Source organism: Strix uralensis, chromosome 3 (assembly GCF_047716275.1).
Source record: "Strix uralensis isolate ZFMK-TIS-50842 chromosome 3, bStrUra1, whole genome shotgun sequence".
Lineage (NCBI taxonomy): Eukaryota > Metazoa > Chordata > Aves > Strigiformes > Strigidae > Strix > Strix uralensis.
Window position 1 is genome coordinate 131,065,870 of NC_133974.1, and position 17,833 is coordinate 131,083,702.

Sequence of the window (17,833 nt, forward strand, 5' to 3'; positions counted from 1 at the left end):
CAGGATTTAACAGGCAGCTGTCTGAATCATAACCATGTGGCCTTTAAATGTGCAGAGCAAGCACATATTTGCCCACAAAAAGGTACACAGGTAGTGTAGGTCAGCTCTCAGATTTTAAATTTTTCTACCTACATCATTTTTGATCAGTATTGTCACATCTGTTCTTAAAAACATTCTTACATAGCTGCTTCTACCAGTTCCTTCCCTTATGATGAGAATGTTCTTCCTAAAACAATGGAAAAGCAGTTAGCCCTCACCCTTCTCCTCTTCAAGAAGCACAAGTGCCAACACCTTTTCTGATTTGTATTAAATCATTCATAGCTGCCCCAAAGATTATTTTTTATTTCACATTAAAAAGAAAAAAAAAAGTTTCTCAGTCCAAACTGGCCCCAGAAGCGTTGAAAATGTTTTCACAGCAGAAAACAAAAGGGGAAAAGGCAACTGAAGTTAAGGCACATTTTACGTGTCAATGCCACCTCACTTTGAACCATGTGGTCTCTACATTCAAAACCAAAGTTAATGTCAAACTTAAAAAAATAAAAATCAGAACTAAATAATGATAATAAAAAAATAGATCACTGGGACAAATTTAGAAGTGTTCTCACTTATTTTTTTCTTTTCTTACACAGAAAAATTGTCCTTTCTTTGTAACTAAAAAAAAACAGTTTAGGCAAAGTGGTATTTTTTGGCAGAAACAGAACAGTTCCTGTCCATGCACACCACCTGTTTTGCAAACCTAGCTAGTCTATGGTTCTGGCCTCTACTTCTAACACATGAGAAACAGACCAAATTCTGTGCACAGAATATGCTTATAGCACAGAATAGGGTCAAAAGCAGGTGAAATATTGCTTATTTTTCTTTGATGAAGTACCGCTACATTCCAGCGGGACTTACTGAGACTGTAAAGTTAACACAATTTGTCTCACAATCATTAAGACTTCCTCTGTCATACAGAAGGTTCTAATTCAGGAAGGTTTTTAAGAACATGCCTGATTCATTCTGATCATCTTGGTTACTTAGGCTGATAGGTTTTTTTAAGGTACGAGCTGTTGATTGTGTCATATAATAAAACTGCCACAAGTGCATACATAGTTCTGTGCTCAGACCTTATAAAAAATATAACACCATACAGGAAAACATAGTAATTACTTACGAATCCACATGATTTTCAAAGGAAAGGAGGATTGGAAAGGGCGATGTCTTAAATGCACATTCAGCAATAGCTTCTATTACTTCCTAAAGAATCAAAATACATACAGTTACAAATTTATGTCTCCAAAGAAACAACGTTTTGGTCTTTGAAGACAGAAAAGACTCAGCGAAGTCTGAAATCATACCCAAACTGACTGAAATCAGACCTCCCATTCTACACATCCCAGAAAGCTCTGGATGTGCTTTTGCAGCAACCAAATTTTTCAACCTGAACTGTAATCACATCTCCAAAACGTCTGATGAGCCTCAAGCACTGCATTTCTCAAGAAATTACTTATGTCTGCCTAAATCAATAGTTTAAATGTAAAACTTTGTCTTTGTGTGGATTTGTTCCATGCCTGAAGCTATGACTTTCATGAACTATTTTGCATAGTAATAAACATGCTCTGACAAATGCATATCTTCTAAACATCAGCAGCACAAGCATGTATCCATAAAATCCTTAGTTACTCTGACTCACAAGTTTTAGTTCCCTCTTTTTTTGATGAGAGAAATCCCTTTAAGGCAAAAGAAAGAAAAAAAGAAGACATACTACTCTGTTAAAACAGTTGGCTGCGTAGTAATCATCAAACAAGAGGGCTCAGAAACTGAAACTTTTGTAGAAGTTTCCTTTCAGCTCTGATGGAAAATGACAACTGTAAATCTAGTAGAGGAATCATTTGATAACGCTGATTTTAGTGGGGTGCACAATAGAGAAATGCACTCACTGTTACAAATTATTCAATGTTTCTCTATTGGAACACAAATCTTTTTTCAAAAGAATTTATAAAACTTTTCAAAAGAACTCATAAAACACTGAAGACTTTCCATATGCATTGCTGTCAAACTCTGGAGTTTATAAGAACCTCAAACTCTGGGGTTTATAAGAACCCATAAGCATGTTCTCTCCCAAATCATAAGAATGACTAAAACCTAAAAGATTTATTGATTTTGAACAAGCCTCCTCTGAGGATTCCTTTTGTTCATTTTCTATACTTTTAAAGGCTCAGTTGAGAAGCATAACAGTAAGAAATTCACTTCCTAAAATGAAAGCTGAGCTTCTGGTATATTCTTCTGATGTTGGGTTGCAGAATCCAGGGCTAGAAGGAAAGCACAAGCCGTCTCAAGATTTGCTGATATGAGCTAGGATACAAATAAAATTTACCGTCTTCATGTAAGTAGAAAAATACACAGCTCATGCACAAATTGTTGTAGTATCTCTTAGAAGATGAGAAAATAGCTCTCTCAGCCACACAGGTGGTGAATGACTATATTTAACGAACTGCAATCATCAAATATTTAAATACTTCACTAACCATTCATGTGCTTCAAAACTAAGACCACTTCTAGTCTTTAGAGAAAGCAGAAAAGCAAAGCGTTTATGGGAAGAATATTAAATGGTGCAGAAGGCTGGGTGAAGGCAGGTAGGAAGCTGCAGTTTCACAGCAGTGGGTCTCCCACGGGGCAATGTATGGTCGAGGTATTCCTGCTGCATGCTTTCTTTCCAGCTCCAGTAAGTCACTAAGTGCTGGTACCACCCCAACGCTGTTCAGAACTGCTGGGATTCTCAAAACCATCGAAAACAATTTTGCCGTTACAAGGGAACAGCGGTGCTGAGAACCAGGCTACAAATATTGAGTCCTCCCATCTTGATGTTTTCCACCCAGATCACTAGCACTGGCTTGGTCACCACCCAGCTGCACCCTTCCCTTGGCTATGGAGCATCATGCAGAGTTTAAGAACACCTGAGGCTGGATTAAAGAGGTACTGCCAAAAGCAGTCCTGAGGCCCTTCTTGCTCCTACACACTGCTCAAGCTGTGGAGTAAATCCGTACATTTATTTTCAACTGCCTTCTCAACTGTAAAAAGGGACGAAATCCAGCACGCGTCGGGAAAATAACTTTAAAGAGTAAAATCAGGATTACACAGATGAAATCTGAGGATGAGAAGCTCAGGCGTTGGTTCAGTGGAGAAACAGGTATGCTGGTGATTCAGTCTTGCACTGCATTCAAATGTAAATGCAAATTCTCCGTGGTCAGAGATGAACACTATGATAAGTTCCACACTTTACTCCAGCTGCAGAATGACTCACCTGAAACAGGTCTCCAAGGTGTATATAAAGTACACACGCCTGGTTATGGCATGAAAAATATTGTTGGTTCCCTATAACATCTCACCCTGGCAGCAGCTCACAATCTGCAGCTGAGAAAAACCTTACTGATTTCTGTATGGTATGAAGCAAGGTAAAAACCAAGCAAACACAAAAAACCCCAAACGCCCAGCACCATAAGGATGGGAAGTATATATTGTTTCTGCCTCCGCACTTCAGGAAGCCTATCTGAGGCAGTGAAAACTGACAGACTGAACAGAAGCATTGTGTGCTGTGGTCACGCCAAAAGCGTGAGCTGATAAATGATTCAGCATTCAAGACCCAGTGATCACTCTGAATTGATTCACACACTTCTGGCATTATTTCACTATCATTTTGCTCCTCCTCAGACAAGCAGCACACTTTGAGTGTTGAAAAGAAACCAGCAGTTGATAAATTTTTACATTTTTGTGTGTAGAGAAAAAATACTTGCCCTGAAGTGACAGATGAAATATTCCTGAGTAGGTTTAAAACACTTTCCAGTATCTCTCCTGCAAACACAATGCCTAGGGTTGAATGTCTAAATAACCAGGGATAATCCTCATTCCTGCTAATGATCCTTTTAAGAATCAGATTAACTTTGTTTTAAATTCCTGCTCATGACCAAAGGAGTTGAGAGCTATCTTCCTTAATTAAAGGACTTCCAGCAATCAAACTCTATGCCTATAAACATAATTGGCTTCATATAACCAGAAAGTTAATAACAAAACATGCAAGAAGGTTGTTTTAAGTTTTCCTGTGATTAACTCAATCAGTGAAGAGTTAGAGAAAACAAATTGAAAAAAAAGGAAGGAGTATTCTGGTGCAAGTGAAATTTGGTGTTTTGTCTGCGTGGCAGTATTGTTTGCTTTTTGTCCTAAAGGCAATAGAAAACAAAAAAACCCCACAACAACTTATGCTTCAAGTGTGGGAGACAGGCTTCAAAGCTGTAGCTAGCAGGGAAGCCATACCTAACATCAGTAACATAACCAAATTCAGTAATGAACATTTTTCCACATCTTCTTGCACACAAGTTTAAGTCTAGAAACGTATTTCCTTGGTGAGTTAGTGTCTCGGATGAACAGGAATTATTTCTTCACACTTCAAAAACGATATCCTGATGTACCATCATAAGCTGTGCTACTACCAATCTTAATACTATAGGAAAACACCTCCATCGTGCTCATCTAACATCTTTGATCAAAAACATTTTTAAGAATAACAAGATGATAACAATTTAGGGTTATTGCTAAGGGTATAGTATCTACCTTTTATTATAGAAAAAGTAAATGGAAGATGAAATTCGGTAACACAAATGATATGTTTAGAGTTTGAATGGCAGAAATATCCCCTCACATTCTCCAAAGATACTAATTTTTCTTTTTCATCCTCCAGTGCTTTAGATCTGATCCCAAGTATCAGGCGTAAGGGTAACATTGCTCACACCAATATTCAGTTTTAAAATTGTGAATGTAATGCCGAGTATCAGGACCCTGTGGATGGAACCTGCCCATCTGGGCATGGGTAGCCTGTTCTCTGCTCACAGGAATTTAAAGGCTTGCAAATTGTTGAGATTTCCACAATAGCTGCTGTTTCCTGCCTCAGTTCAGCACTTTTGTCTCCCACTCCCACTTACCAGGCAGAGAAGAGAAAAAGAGTATACTGACACATTGTTTGCTGCTGTTCAAATCCTTACGGCCTTCATCTCAGCTCTCCTCCCTGCCACACGCTATGGAGCTGTAACACAAACCAGTCTTTCCTCCCCATCCTCCTGGCTCCAGATTCATCCGCAGGCCTATTTTACACAGTGTAAAACCAGTTGTGGTGGCAATACCTGGTCTTTCAGCCCTGGCTGTGGTCTATCCTATTTCTCTCCCTGTGAGATCTGCTGCAGGACATGCACAGGAGCATGGACCTGGGCACTGAGCTCAGCCCCAAGATGCCCCAGACTATCACACCATATAATCCCTTTTCCTCCAACTGCCATGATGACCAAGAACCTCTTCTTGTGCAAGGTACAAATACAGCAACTCTTCCCTTCCAATGATCCTGCACATGCTCTGAAATCACCCCTTAAAACATCTTTTTGCCCTCACATATCTCTTCCCTTTCACCTACGCAGTAATGTTCTAGCAATGCATTTGCGATGCATTTTACATGAAAGAAACCACCCCAGCTAAAGCCAACGACACCAGTGTGCTGTGTTGCTGTACCTTGAAGGATATTTCAGTTGTCATAGTGAATCCGTGTGTAATGACCGGCTCTTCTTCAGCTGTTCGTCCTTTCCAGCAGTCCAGCTCCACACAGCGGCAGCCTGACAAAAGCACTTGCCGATACATCTCCACCGATGAGTTACCGGCCAGCTGTCCAGCTGCAAGAGCATGGGAATGTGAAAAAGGGGAAGTCATTTCAGCCCTCGGGAATAAACACAAATAATCTAATCATAATCAAGAGTTAACAGCATCTTTTACCCTTGGCTGAGAGGAATAACACTCAAAGGCATACAAGAAGCATAAGAACATGATAGAAGTAACTTAGGCAGAGTCAATGGCCTGGTTTGGATTCTGCCCTCAGTTAAACTGTTGTGAGTGAGGAGAAATAACCAAACTGAAGCCAATTCAAAACTTCTGATAGACAGTGTCGAATACATAAAATAAAATCATAATAAAATAAAACCATAATAAAATCAAAATCAAATAAAATCAAAATAAAATAAAACCAAAATAAAATAAAATAAAATAAAATAAAATAAAATAAAATAAAATAAAATAAAATAAAATAGCTTAGTTTTAAAAGACTTTGCTATCCTTTGACAAGCACTGCAAAATTCAGAGGCGACTCAGGACAGCAAGATCACATTTTCTCATAATATGCAATGCAGTTTAATACTAGATAAAACAAAGCTCCTGCACAGTCACTAATGGTACCATTACTAGGTCTCAAATCAATATTTAATATGCTAATCATCGCACTGAGTTGGTCAGTTAAATTTCCTGATGTGATACTGCATTATGCAGAGAGAAATTTAATTAAACTACCAGTTTCCAACAATGACATAATATAAATCTAAAAATAAACAAGGAAAACCCAGCCTTTCACAAACTCAAAAAGTATTTAAAAAAAAAAACCCACACCAAAAACCAAACCCAAAAAACCCCAACAAAGAAATCCAGTTATAATCAGGGAATGATATCCAACCAGGGTGTCTTCATCTGCTGCGACAGGTTTTATTCCAGTCATATGGGTACAAATTTCTCAGAGCAGAGAGGTAAAGATAATGGAAGAATGGCTTAGTGCTTGTTTTAGCTGTGAAGAAAATGGATGCAGCTTCCTGCTTTCTAGCAGACTTCCTGAGAAGACCTTCCTGGATTTCCTGAAGGAATTCACTTGCTTTTTTAAGGAGGCAGTGAGTTCATTTACGTTAAAGATTCTTCACTGATGGGGGGCACATAAATACTTCATTGAGACTGACACATAATACAATGCAGATTACTCCAATTCTCATTTTATTGTCTCTGTGGTTCTGTGTTTAGGTTTTACGCTGGGAACTACACGTCTTGGTTTGCTTCACTAAATAGCATTGTCTGCCTTCTCTGTATTTTTACCTTCCACTTAAAACTGTAACAGAAAACCCCTTCTATTTGGAAAATTTCTGTTTACCATTTGCATCTGATACATGAGCTGGAGCAATCATAAATACTCCACAAGGTATTAGCATTACTCCTACTGAAATCTGTAAGACTTCTCAGCTCCTGCTGGAACCAATGGGAAATACATGTTAATAACAGAAGAAATTGGCCAGTGCTGGAAGGGTCTGAAAATCCAGAGTCAGCAAAGTGACAATGTGTGTCGTTTTTTTTTTTTTTTTTTACTTAACTTTTTCCTGTGTTTCCCCTTTGATTATCGCAGGTTATCTTTACTCACACAAAAGCCTTTCTGGTGCAATCTCAATGTCTGCGGTAAGCAGTGGCTCTTTTTTTTTTTTCAGGATGCAAACAAGCATGAGTGTGGGTCAGGGTATAACAGTACACATTTCTGTGTACTCATCCCTAAGCATCTGCTTATGAAAATTTGGCTGTCATTACATGGATCCGTTGAGCTCTGCTGCCTAAAAAACTACATTCACTTAGAAAACTGTTTTCATGTTGTCTTTCTTTCTCCTCAAAACATATTGAATTTGGATTAACAAACTCTTTTATGATTAAAAACCCTGTACTGTACTTCCTGAGAGACTACTGGCCGTTATTCTTGCTAAGCGTTTTGGACTACAAGATCCTTAACCTTCAAAAGTGCTTAAGTAAATCATGACATGCATTGCTTGCTGTATGACACTTCTCCACACTACCTTATTAATAAGGCTCAGACGTTTGGAAGGATTCCTGCTAAGGTTAAGAGGATAGTCAACCTCCAAAACATTCAATCTGCAGAAAGACTGCTGGTCAGAGTGCAAAATGCTAGCAAGTGTTTTAATAGTGTCAATAGCTTATTTTTCTGAAATACAGAATATTAGGAATGTTCCCTCAAATGTTTTTTGCATATATTATTTATAAATTTCTGTTGTGTGAGTCTCTATTTGCATCCATTCCAAACGATCCCTTTAATAGATGCATTCTAAAATGTGCTAACACAGACACTAAAGGGAATACTTCCAGTATGATATTTTTAATATCCTGAGTACAGATCAATTTTTTAATACTGGAAATTGAAGGCATTACGTATTCCCTTCTATAATGCATACAGCATCTACGGTAATACCATAATATTTCTATCCCATCACCCTATATTGTATAAGGAGAAACAGAAACAAAACCAAAAACTCGCTTTTCTAAAAAATATAATCAGTCAAATCACAACCTGACAGGACACTAAGAAAAATGAGCCTGTGTTAATTGATACAAGCTGAGGATATGACCCACGTTTCCCCACAGAGATCAGTTCCACACTTCCATAACTTTAAGCTGCGCATTTCTCAGCGAGTGCATCCTTGTCGGGTTCGTTCATCACTGTTTTTCCAAGTGAAAGTTATTTCAACACATGGACTTAAAATTTGGTCACCATTTTAAGATACATACCCTCCCAAAACTGGGGGATATTTGGATCCAGGTGTTTGGAGCCACCTGACTCTTCACCACTCTAGAAACAGAGGCTGCTTCTGCCCCCTCGCCCCGCCACGGCACCACCTTCTCCCGGCAGGCAGAAGTGCCTGTATAGTCCCTTTGCTGTGCGCAGACATGAGCTGCTAAACCTCCTCTCTTCGGGCAAGTCCTGGAAAAGCAATTGGTGCTCTGATCATACGCTGTGGTTTGCAGTGTGCAAACTCAGAGCCCTGTACTGCTGGAAGCCTGGCTCCTGACTCTAGCAGCAACAGCAGGTGCTGGTGGCTAAGATTTTTTTAGATGCAGTACATTTATTTGAATTTATTTCCCTTCCGAGGTATTTTGCCATGCACAGGGCAAGCAGCTTAGACCCCACGCTGTGACATATTCTGCTACTGCTTGTATGTAAGTCAAAATAAGGCTCTCACCCTATGGCTGTTATTTTTAACACTTTACATCGGACCAAAGCAGGACGTGCGGTCAGGCTTGCTCCAGCCAGCAGCAGGAATACATTCGCTGTCAGTATTGATTCAGGCCCACCCAAGCAGAAGATGCAACACTTGTGTGTGCCAGGAGGGCTGGGGCTGGCCAGCCTCTGAGTTTGCATTTCTGCTGAGCCACTAGCAGTGCCCGGGCAGCTCCCACGCTGCGGTCAGGCTACGTGACAGACACTATCTAGCACGGGTTACATGGGGTAACACTCGTCCTAGCTGTGGGACCCACCTGAGAAAGACACACTGCATGACCAGCTGAGCCTCTCCAACTGCAGTGAGGGAGTGGCACCCACCAGGACCCACTTACAGAGCCCTTCCCCTGCTGCCAGCTCTCTGTATCTTTGTCTTACAGATTTCAGCTATTTGAAGATCTTCAGACGCTGCTGTTGGAGGCAGAGAGGTTACCCAATCCCCAACATGGTTTTATCCTCCTTAAAGAGAGCGTTTAGAAAATAACATATCTCTTCTTTCAATATGCTTCAAGTAACATCTCTTATTTCAATATGCTTCAACTGGTTGGCCTAAAGAGGCAAGTAAGAGAAGGCACAGAGGATCTTGAAAACTCACTAAGCAGTAGTGAATATTACTTAAAGGAAATAAAACACTTTCATGGTCTTAACTTTTCTTCTCCTTCTTGAGAATGCAGTTATCTCAGAACAGACCAAACAATTTTTTTTTTAAACTCTTTATGTTCACTTCTGCTGCTACTGGAGGCAAGTTTCCTCTAGAAATTTTGGTGTTAGTCGCTGATTTGTATTAGAATAATTAATTTTGCCTTAAGGATGCAATCTATATGATTTTTTTCCCTCCCTTTTACAAGTTTCCACTGACTTTTAAAAGTAGAAATTTCTTCACTCAGAGTATGGCTCAAGGAAGAGGGAACTGGCATGGGTGAAGCTGGTAAGGCAGGGCAGGTACCCTTTCAGAGAAGAAAAAGGCAAACTGAGGTTTAACAGCACCAGTATGAACACTCAGCTGTCAAAATTAGAGCAGTCATGTAAAAACATCACAGAGAAATTTTTACTCAGAGTCTGCTTAATTGAGTAGTCATCTTCTCACAAAAGACAAACTGCCACAGAGGAAGATGCAGAAAGTCAGGCAGATGGGAATCACCATCCTATTGAAGCTATTTTTTATACATAGGATTTATTTTGAGAGCAGGGCATCGAACTGGTATCTCATAAAGTTCTACCTAAGACCTTCCACACAGACTATCTTTCCACTTTGTGAAGCAACCACAGCTTTCCCTCCACTGATTTTATTTTTTTTTAATGGCTATAGTCAATTCAACTGAACAGGCCACAGGGCCCAGATAGTGGTCTGTAGCTTGCTTCCTGTGAGGTGAGGTCATCATGTTCAAATTAATGTCATCTCTGAAAACTCACTTTTTCCTCAGTGTCACACAAGGTTTTACGATATTCTGGAGGGGAATCATGAAAAATAAGGACAGCTGAAAGGTAAAAAAATACCCCCATGAACTGCTGATGGATGAAAAAGCTGCACAACAACCACTAATCCTTCTTTTAACCCGTTAGCCCTCATGCTAAGATAAACTGTGACTCCAGTGCCATGAAGAACCTCATTTATGTGCCTTAGACTGCTGGACAGGATTAGCTGGGTCTGCTGGCAGGAGGACAGCTACAGCTCCTCCTCAGCTCAGCTCTTCTCTGCTGCAGGAGCTCTCTGAGCTTTCCTATCCTCTAGTCCATCAGGAAGGACGTGGGGTGGCTGGAAGAGAGCGGAGCCTTGGGTCTTGCCAGCCAATCACCTGAGCTAAACGTAGCAGCCAGCCAAAAACCGATCCTGGTGGTATGACAAACTCATGCTCAGAGCAGGCATCACCCAGCTTTCCTTCCCTTGCACGTGGTGCTGTCATCTTGGAAACTGTGAAGGTACTGCTTCGGAGGCTTTGAAGGTGAAGAAGGTTTCTAGGAAGTGTTGAATGCAGATAATAAGCAACAACACTTAGGACCGAGGAATCATCGAGAACAGAAAAGCTGGAGGATGGCAGAGGAGAGGCCACAGCAGCAATAAAAAAGAGAACATGCCCCTCATGAGACATTTTTCTAGAAAGAACTGAAAGTACTGAACTGTAAGCAGGGAAGCAGATGCTGAGGGTGAATGGGATAGTCCCACGTTGGCTATGCACGCTAAACTGATAGCTCTGCAACCTACTGCTGTTATTATTTTCCTTTTAGCCAAAGACAAAACATGTGCTAAAGGCCTGTGATTTTTGTATTTTGCATTTCACATATACAACAGCAAGTTGCATAGCCATCAAAGTGTGCAGCGCTGATAACGATAGGTAATCATTTGTCTTTGACTTGTGGTGCTGCTGAGGGAAATGCTGCAAAGTCACTCCCCACTGTGACAACAGCAGTAACCTGAGGTAAGACTGGTGAGAAACCAGAAAAAAACAGAGCTGCACATTAAGGGTTCAAAGGAGTAAATAAATATGGTACCAGTGAGAAAAAAAGATGAGAGACAGTAAAAAAAAAGTTTCCAAAAGATGACGTTTCTTTAAGCTAGCCTAGGTTCACTATAAATCACTTCTTTCTTCATGGATTTTTACCTTTGTTCTTAAAAATTACATTTCCCTAAGAAAAAGAAAGCAGTAACACTTCTAAATAAATAATAAGGACTTGATGTACTGCCAAGGGTTTCTACTAAAGGCTAGGAAAATGATCAGCGTAATTAAAAATAAATTCAGAGTGTGCACATGTTTCTTTTTATGTTATAATGTTGTTTCTTTGTGCACGCTTTTTCTGGGTTTAAAAAAACTAACAAAGGGAGAGATAATTGGTAGGGCATTAAGCACAGTAATCATAAAGTATTGCTAGACTGAACAGTTTTCTTATTGTCCTAATAATTATTACATGACTAGTTGCTATGTCACAGCTCCAATGAGGGCAGAGGTGCTGCTGAAGCTTCCCTTCCAAAGCCACGAGCACATGAGCAGACCCTTCGATATCTTCTTGGTAAAAAGAATAATCTGCCACCATTAATTTTACTACGTCCTTCTTGGAAGAAAGCAAATAGAAATGGGATTGCTGTATCTGGTTTAGCCTCAAAGCAAAATCTAAGGCTGTCAGTTTTTGGAATATGCAGATAAAAAATCAAATCAATAATCCCATTGTCGGCCAGCTGCCACACATTTACTTGAACATAATGAACCCACTAAAAGGGAAGAGCACGTGTTTTGTGCCTGTAAGTGTGAAAATACAGACACTTAAACGGAATTTGAAAGAGATTCTAACCTATTTTGCACTATCCCCCCAAGTTTAGTCTGATTTACTCCCTGCAATTTACTAATTGAGGGATATTATGATAAATTAAGACTGAGGATCATACTTCCAAATGCGCCTTCTGAAATTATTTAGAAATGCAGACAAAGAAACCTGTAGATGCAATCTGAGATGATTTGCAGACTTTCACATGTGAGTCAAAGTGAATTTGGAAACTTTCAAGGCCAACTTTCTTTCTCCTAAAATAATTAAATATGTTAGGTCACTTGTGGTGCAGTTAAAAAATTTAGAATAGGTTGGACTAATCACGATTTCCCACCCTTAATTCTTTGTTCTTTGGCTTCTGCGCTTCTAGACCTTTAGAACATGACTCTGTCCTGATCAGTCCTGATAAAAAAGCTGTGGTATGGTACTGGCTATAAATTCATGCTGGTAGAGGGGAGAGCAGTATTTTGTCTCTTCAGACCAACTTTAAAACTGCACCGTCTGTCCTCCCTGTGGGCCTATGCTTCCCACATTTGTACAACAGCTTTACTGTTTTCTTCCAGAAAATCTGTTTAAAGCTGCAGCATTTGGCTTAAGTGGGTCTTAATCCTCACTGACAGAACAAAGTCCATACTGGAGGTAAGAGGCCTGCAAAATATCATAATTAAAAATTGCTTTTGCTTTGGCCATGTCCGCACTCTTCCAAAGAGCATAAATTTCTGCATATTGGAATCATAACTTAAAAGTGGCCACACTGATTTTCATTTCTTTTAATTTGGAGAAACAAAATAGCTGTCAAGCCAAATACTTATATGACAAACTTTAGCACAAACTGCATTTTACAGCCAAGATATAAACCTCTGAAAAATGGTGTGTAATGGAAACAATGACAGTTCATTCACTTTATGAAAGCACTAGAAGGTGCTGTAGAAAGTGCTGTAACAAACACAAAACAGATGAAAGTAACTACCACATGGTCTGTTTAAACTGGGCATCACCACTGTATGGTTTTGTTTATGTTTTGGCATACTGGCATTCTGAAGAACTTGGTCAGTTAAGGCAAGTCTGTAAATAACACTAAAAAGCCTGCGATGTCCATGAGCCACATTTTTAGCACACATTGTAGCATTACTTCTTTTTTTTAACATAACGCTGTCATTAGCAAACATGACAAGACAAAGCAAACGTCAAATCAAATAGGAGAGAACTCCCTGTGCACATTTGCTTGTCAAAAACATTTGTTCCTACATAAACTAAAATAGTAAATTTACAATTATTTTCTCACAAGTTAACAGCATCTTAGACAAGAAAATGAGTGCCAACAGTTGGGATTCCTAAACTGTCTTAGTTTTTTCAGAATCTTAAAGCATTGTTGACTTCGCTGTGCAAATACAGTTCAGACCCATTAATTCAAATTAACAGGAGCTTCTGGGGGCTCAGCCTTTTTAAAAACATGATAGCACCTAAAAATTTCAGCTCAGACATTAGATAAGGTCACAGACCAAATTTCCATTCCTTGCAGATATGAATGGACTGTCAGAAAGTTATGTGCCATGTTGGAACCTCTCTAATCTCTGAATCAAAGCAAATTTCATGGAGCTCAACAAACTGTCAGATTTAATATTGAGGGGCAAATTTATTAGCTACAGAGATGTTTCCCATATTCTGCTTTGCATACTTGTTTGGCTGTCCTTGGTTGTCATAAACAGTACATTGTTCCCTCTCCTCCCCAAATAAGGACCTTAATCTGGAATCCTATCTAAGTTGAGGGAAACCTTCCAGGGACTTCACTGGGCTTCAGACCAGACTTTATCTGAACAACGCAACTGCTGCTCACCTGTTCATAAAAGTATATCTGAGATGTGTGTGTAGCAGATAGAACAACAACCAAGTGCTAACCTTGCTTCCCTGAAGACTAAGCTCCATCATCATTTGCTGCTGATTTTAGTGTATTTTCTGGTTATCACTGTAAACATGCTATAAATTTTTGTAAGATAAGAAACCAGATCTCTCCAACACTGTACCTGTGAGGTAGGTGTTGTGTGAGGAATTGATGAAATAGTGTGACAGTGGTTGAGACATATCTTCATTTAAATCCAGTTTCTCAGGTGGAACAACGCCGTTTTCTTCTCCACTCAGATATCGCATAAATCCATCCACTGATATCTGTCCTGAGAGAAACACAGATCCAGGGAAAGCACCAATTAATTTCAAGCACAGATTTTGCGACATACCAATGTTATATTCAATATACACTTGCACAAAGGTGTGTGTGACAGACCATATAATCATCAGATTGGCCAGCATCTAGTTATTCGTATTCTCTTTTGTTACTACTACCTCATTTTCAGCCATGTAAGTTGCAGGTAATACACATCCCTTTACCTGTACCAAAGATACATCATATTATAATCAGTGTCTACAGATGTTCAAGGGCACAGGGGAATCAGAGTTACAGAGGGCTGTAAGAACAGAGAAAATAAATCAAAGCCTATCAAGGAAAAGGGTCTTCTGGGGACAAAAAAAAAGCATGCTTTCCAGAGGAAACCAAAAACCAGTAAACAGAGCCACACAGAGAAACAGGTAACTTTGACCTCTTTTGAATATGATTCAGTGTGTGTATATGAATGCAACCAAACTGCAAAGCAAGCTAAATGAACCCCCTTTCAAGTGGGAACTAAGCTTTGCTTTGTAATTTTTATATTTGTCTTCCAATTCATCTCTCACTGGAGTGCCAGCATAAATGATCATTTCATATGCTGCTCGCAAATTAGAAAGCTGAGTCCTATCTTCAGCTTAAATATCACCATTGATCTCAGCGGAGCTGTGCTTATTATATCAGGATTAATTTCTCTGTCAAGCCTTCTGCATAAAGTTGATGTTAGGGTGTCAATTTGTATATTTAGATTTTAAAAAAAATAATCCAGTATTCTATATTTGGAGATTAACACTTAACTGAACGAATTTGAGATATTCTTCTTTGCCTGGTATTTTTGTTATTTTGACTACATTTCATCTGTAGATTTATTCAACCACACAGCTTTAGTTAATTCAGCCTATAGCAAACAGATCTTCTGTATCTCTGAAGAACCTCGAAGCAGCTACATGCCTGGTGACTCCCAGCGACGAGTATTTCTTACCTCTTGTCCCCAGCACAAAATATTCTGCATAGCACCTCTATTAAAAAAACTTAGTCAACTGACTATGGTGCTGAAAAATGGAAGACTTCAGTTCTCCTCCTAACTCTGCTACTCTCTCCTTTTAGGGTCAATCCCTTTTTATCCTAAAACATATAATCTTACACATAATTGTCTAGCATATGAAAAAGCAACGGGCAACCCTGCAACAATTTGTAAAGCTTGTAACCACATGATGCAAATATGGCATATAAAGCATTTACTTAAAATCCATGCTTGGACCTAGGATTTGGGTCTTGATCAGAGAGGAAAAGAGATAACCATCTTAAGTTCAGACACCTCATTTTCATAACAACCCAAGATGGTGTCACTAAATGAACCTATTCATATGACAAAAAATGTAGTGACAATACAGAGCAATGCAATTATCATTCATTCTTACAACAACAATTGTAGGATGGTTGGAAGGAAAATCATCAAGTCCATCCACTATTTTAAGACTGTAATCTGAGTGCAATCTTGTCAGGCTTCACAGCTGCTTTGTTATAGAGTAATTAATCATCCACAGACAGAGGCCTATGTACTTTCCTTTTCACAAGAAAAAATGTAAGATGGAGAAAATCAGGAAAAAACCGACCACTGAGGTTTTTCATGGAACTAAAGATTTATGAACAACCTACCTGCTGCGTGAATCTACCAGAGAGACATTATGAATGCAAACAGTATCAGGCATTATGCTACCATGGAGTTAGCTTGAGCTAAAATTCACTTAAGAGAAACAGTCTCCACCAAGTTCACTGGGATATAGATGTGGTCTGTGGTGTACATGCATACCACAGAAGCAACATCATACAGGAAAAAATGGGTAAGATCTGAATGGGATAGCTGCTACATGGGGAACCAGCAACACCATGTCATGTTACAGTGGTTTGGAGCTTCTGAAGTTTCAGATAGAAAATTCAGAGCCATCTTCAGTATCTCTGTGTTGTTTTGAATGTGCTCCTTTCAGTCAGACTAGGAGGTTTAAAGTTGCTTTGTCATTCCTGCTCCAGGCTAAAATGAAACATAGCAGTCTTCATACATGTGATTCCTCAAAAAAACTGTCACATCATAATCATGCAGTGTTCAGAAAGAAAGGCTTCCATTTTGTTATACAGATACTCAGGTTGATTCATGTAGACATAGTATTGAAGCATCTCAAAATGATCTCGGTGTTTACTCCTCAGAGCATATCTGAAAAACAGGGTCCTTGCAGTCCTTGTTTTTCAGATGGAAATCTGGAGCTGAGGATAAATTAACTGACTGGACAGTACCCCATGGAAAACCCGTGGGTTAAGGTGGGAGTTGAACTGCACAGTCTCTTGAAGCCTGTTTGGGTGAACTTGAACACCTTTGGGATAAAAGGAAGCAAGGGCCAGGCCTGCATTTCCTCCCTTCTCTCTATTTTGTGGTTCATTCTGCTTCTTTGGTCCCTTCCACACTGAAGTAAGACAAGGTCTGCAGAGTGGTCCTTCTGCGTATTGCCACTGGTATTAACATAAATCACAGCAAGTATTATTCATATGTATAATTACATAGTTTCTGAGTTACACAGCTATCTAAACTTATGGCTGTAGAATGCTATTTTCCCCATCATAATTAAGCAGTCAGCATTTCAGAAAGTGAAGCAATTTGCAAGTTCAATTACAGCCGATATTGCACCAGTGAGAGTTTGACTGTGGAACAGAGATGGCAGATGTCAAAGGGACTTTGTATCCTGGATATCAAAGAGTAGATTGTTTGTGACCAACATCAGTGATATTCTGAGGCCAACTGCAGTGAGAACGATCTGCAGTGAACAGTCATCCAAAATGAAATGGCCTCAATTTATTGGTAAGATTTGTTCTCTGTTTTCTTAAGCATATTACAAATTTACTGCAGACATTGCCAAGAAAAAAATAATTTGTGATCAGTTTTTTCCATTACAGCTGTCACCTTTTATCTTCACATATATATTAGGAAGATTTATTGATATGATTAGATATAAAAAGTTAGAGGGAAAAGAAACACACCAGGCAAAAACACAGGGACAAGACAGATTGACATTTTTTTTTTCTTTTATTTTGCTTGCACATAATTACTTTAAAATCATCTGAACCCTAGGTCTTTGATGAAAGTCTCAAAATAACTGGTGTGCTTTATATACTTAAAATTGTGGAGTTAACTGGCTTGTCTTTTTCACTCACCATTGCAGTGTTCAATTTGATCTGATGTCACTTATTAGGACAGGCAAACCCAAAGCTCACTGGTGTTTGTTGAAATGCTACCATCAACTTCAGTAACATTTGGTTCAAGACCTTACTAAATAATCTTAAGTGCAATGCAAAGAAAGATGAGACTCCAGATGACTTTTATCTATGTTGGCAAAGCCAGATCGAGAAGAGCAAACACAGATGTAACCATAACAGAAGCTATGTCAACAGCTATAGTACTCAGTGAAGATGCTTTTCTCTGCGGCGTTTGGAGTTTACTAGCACAAGAGATTTTTTTTTTTTCCCTTCAAATATCTCTTCTCTAA

General features: G+C 39.2%; 1 protein-coding gene across 4 annotated transcripts in view; it reads right to left on the reverse strand.

Moving 5' to 3' along the window:
• The window catches only part of PLCB1 (phospholipase C beta 1), a 406,093-nt gene that overhangs the window by 107,230 nt on the left and 281,030 nt on the right, over nt 1-17,833 (reverse strand). For all 4 annotated transcript variants that reach the window (XM_074864428.1, XM_074864427.1, XM_074864429.1 and 1 more), the window contains exons 10-12: nt 14,164-14,310; nt 5,533-5,690; nt 1,154-1,236 (exon numbers count right to left, since the gene is read on the reverse strand). In XM_074864428.1, the coding sequence (XP_074720529.1) occupies nt 1,154-1,236; nt 5,533-5,690; nt 14,164-14,310 (388 nt within the window). The remainder of the gene's footprint in view (nt 1-1,153; nt 1,237-5,532; nt 5,691-14,163; nt 14,311-17,833) is intronic.